This window comes from Chinchilla lanigera, unplaced genomic scaffold (assembly GCF_000276665.1).
Source record: "Chinchilla lanigera isolate Chin_1 unplaced genomic scaffold, ChiLan1.0 scaffold00057, whole genome shotgun sequence".
Classification (NCBI taxonomy): domain Eukaryota; kingdom Metazoa; phylum Chordata; class Mammalia; order Rodentia; family Chinchillidae; genus Chinchilla; species Chinchilla lanigera.
In genome coordinates, this window is record NW_004955458.1 from 2,546,476 (window position 1) to 2,549,654 (window position 3,179).

Below are 3,179 nucleotides of genomic sequence, written 5' to 3' on the forward strand. Positions count from 1 at the left end.
TAAGTGTTATATAAAATGCACCTAATGCAAAATTACCATAGAATAAGTAATTGCCTTAAAAAAGCTATCACTGTTTAGGAATTTTCCATCATATTGCAAAGTTGCATAACAGTAGCATGACTATGTGATAGTCATCATTTTATATATTCTCAAAAACAAATACAAGTAGAAAGGAACATATAAAGCTGGCTATAACATATATTAAGTGCTACTAGAAAAAAGAGAATATTATGAACTTCAGATTACCTATACATAGAAAAAAAATACCTATGGCCCTCAGATGAGTGTATAAAATTAAAGTTACCATAGATAGAATGCAAAAAGGCTCATTGTACCTATTGGTAATTTTTTTGCATATATTTTAACTAAAAGGAAACCTATGTTAGTAACAGAGTAGAAAAAATGTATTTTAAAAGTGTTGATTCCTTTAAAATTTTAACATATAAAATGTTTTATTAAAAATAACCAGTAAAGTGATTTATGTTCCATAGTCACGTTTTTATATTAAGAATTGAAAAAAAAAGTTACAAGACAATTTCAGGTAGTTTTAAAGGAGAACACAACATGCTCACTTTCAGATTGAGAGAAAGCAGATGCTAATAACTTCAGCGTTGCCAAAGGTTGTGCAGTGGATACATGACACTCGAAGAGAACTAAATCATTTTCCTTTATTGAATCTTCATAGCAAGTTTCATTTTTTTATAATGACTTCCACTTGTTTCTATAAAACACTAGTTTTTGAGTCAAATTTTTGAAGGCTTGTTGTACTTGCTTGTTCCTCAATGTGTAAATAAAAGGGTTTAATATGGGAGCAACTGAAGTACTGAGAACAGCTACCCCATTGGTTAATGATACTCTTTCATTTGCAGAAGGCTTGATGTATATGAATATGCAGCTTCCATAAGAGATGGAGATGACGATCATGTGAGAGGAGCAGGTAGAGAAAGCCTTTTTCCTATGAGTGGCAGAAGGGATTCTCACAATGGTACTCAGGATGCATATGTAGGAAAGAATCACCAATGCCAATGTGAAAAGCAGAGTGACAAAGGCGAAGTAAAAGCCAATCATCTCCAAAAGCCATGTGTCTGAGCATGACAGCTGTAAGATGGGGAAGTAGTCACAACCGAAGTGATCAATGACATTGGAAGCACAGAAATCCAACTTGAGGATAAGCATGAGTGGTGGGAAAACAGTCAGAAACCCAGACAGATAAGAACTGAAGACCAGAAGGTTACAGATTTTCTCATTCATGATGGTGGTGTAGTGCAGAGGCTTGCAGATGGCCACATAGCGATCATAGGACATAGCAGTTAGAAGATAAAATTCAGACACACCCAGGGAGATGACAAAAAATAATTGAGCTAAACAGTTGTTATAGGAAATGGTCTTGACTTTAGTAATTATTGAATACAAAAATCTTGGGATGGAAACAATGAATGTGATTTCCAAGAAGGAGAAATTCCAGAGGAAGAAGTACATGGGAGTCTTTAACTGCGAATCTAACAAGGTGAGAATAATAATGGTCAGGTTTCCAGCGATACTTAATATGTAAGCTATAAATAAAAAGATAAAAATGGCAGCCTGAAGTTTTGGGTCTTCTGATATACCCAAGAGTACAAACTCGGTAATCATTGTGTGGTTTCTCATACTGATTTTATTTTTCGTTCAACAGTATCGATTGCTGAAAAATGAAGCAAAATAAAAAGTGCTTAATGTGAAAGATTTGAAATTTTAAGTGTAGAGGAAATTATCTCCAGTGAAATGAAGCAACAGGCTCTTATATCTACTAGCATTTTTATTATACCTACTCATTATATCACAAAACAAAATCTTGTATTCACTGGTCATGTTTAAAGATCCTTCAGTGGTAATTTTTTGCAAAAAAAATCTCTTTATGTAATAAATTATTTTTGTATGTGCAATATACCTTTGAATTATGGCTTTCCACAATAATATTGAAATTTTTTCTCCAGCTTCCAAATTTGTATATTTTAGAAGTGAGGCATTTTTTTCTTTTAATTTGATGTCACTTAAAATTTTACACTATTTTTGTGGAAATTGATGATCTAATTACAATAATAGCTTAATAATACTGATGATAATTTTTATTCTTCCCATATATTATTTAAGCATGGTGGTGGAAATAAAGTGTGGTTGATAGCACAAAAATAAGAATGAAAAGGGTCTTGGTGGGAATCAAGAGTACACTTAATTTATTAATAAGAAAACAAAGGCCAGAGAAATTAATTAAAACTCACAAACCAGAGCCCAATAATATAGTTGCATTACACAATACAGTATTTTTATGGCCATTGCTTAACAACTGACTATTGTAGTATACTCAGTTTGTAATATTGATCTTATGTATTTCTGAGGACAGTAAGAAAATCACAAGGCAAATTTTTGATGCCAAAATATATAGTAGTCTCCTTCCTGAAACTAGCTTCTAAGAATAATAAAGTTCTTTCATACAATTTGCTTTACAGACACCAGAGTTCTCAGCTGTGACGTTTGTGACTTCTATCTCTCCTGTTCTCTTTCCTTATCATGAATAAGTAGCATTATGTCTGTGATATGAGACCTCAGCTTCTACAGCAAGAACTTGATGGTTTTGCAGGTGTTGAGTAATAAACGTGGTATTGTTATTTATTCTTTTATTTTTCTTAATATCAGCAGTCCTTTTTTTTAAAGGATACACATATTCATGAACATACTAGAAAATGACATTTGAAAGGTAGGGTCTCTAAGTGTGTTTAGAAAAAACTGAAAATATTAAAATTGATATTACTAAGTATGCTAACATGGTAATTGAAGGATCTTTGCAAAGTTTTTGATGAAATGAACTTTTGGATAACAGACAAAAGCACATTTATTGACTAATATGAAGTATAATTTCTGATGTATCTGATAATACCCAGGAAAAATAATCCCAAATTTTTCTTGATTTATTTAAAGTATTAATGTGCTGTATTCATAACATAATTTGGGGGCTTTGTCATTTAGTTAAATCTTGCTGCAACATGTTACATTAAAAACTCCTACATAGAGAACATACTGGCTGAACTTCACACAGGATTTCTAGCAGTGTTGGTAAAAAATAAGAATAAAGCTCACTTTTACTTATTTTCATTCCATACAAACAGAGACTTTGCTCTGACATGAACTCCAAGACTCACTAT

General features: G+C 32.0%; 1 protein-coding gene across 1 annotated transcript; it reads right to left on the reverse strand.

Moving 5' to 3' along the window:
• Nucleotides 1–699: 699 nt before the first annotated feature.
• On the reverse strand, nucleotides 700–1,647 carry LOC102017635 (olfactory receptor 6C3-like). Its single transcript, XM_005397495.1, has one exon. The coding sequence runs from the start codon at nucleotides 1,645–1,647 to the stop codon at nucleotides 700–702; it is 948 nt and encodes a 315-aa protein (XP_005397552.1).
• Between the last annotated feature and the right edge of the window lie 1,532 nt (nucleotides 1,648–3,179).

Coding starts and splice junctions, on each gene's coding strand:
- LOC102017635 (XM_005397495.1), bottom strand. CDS start 1,647: ATGAGAAACCACACAATGATTACCGAGTTTGTACTCTTGGGTATATCA.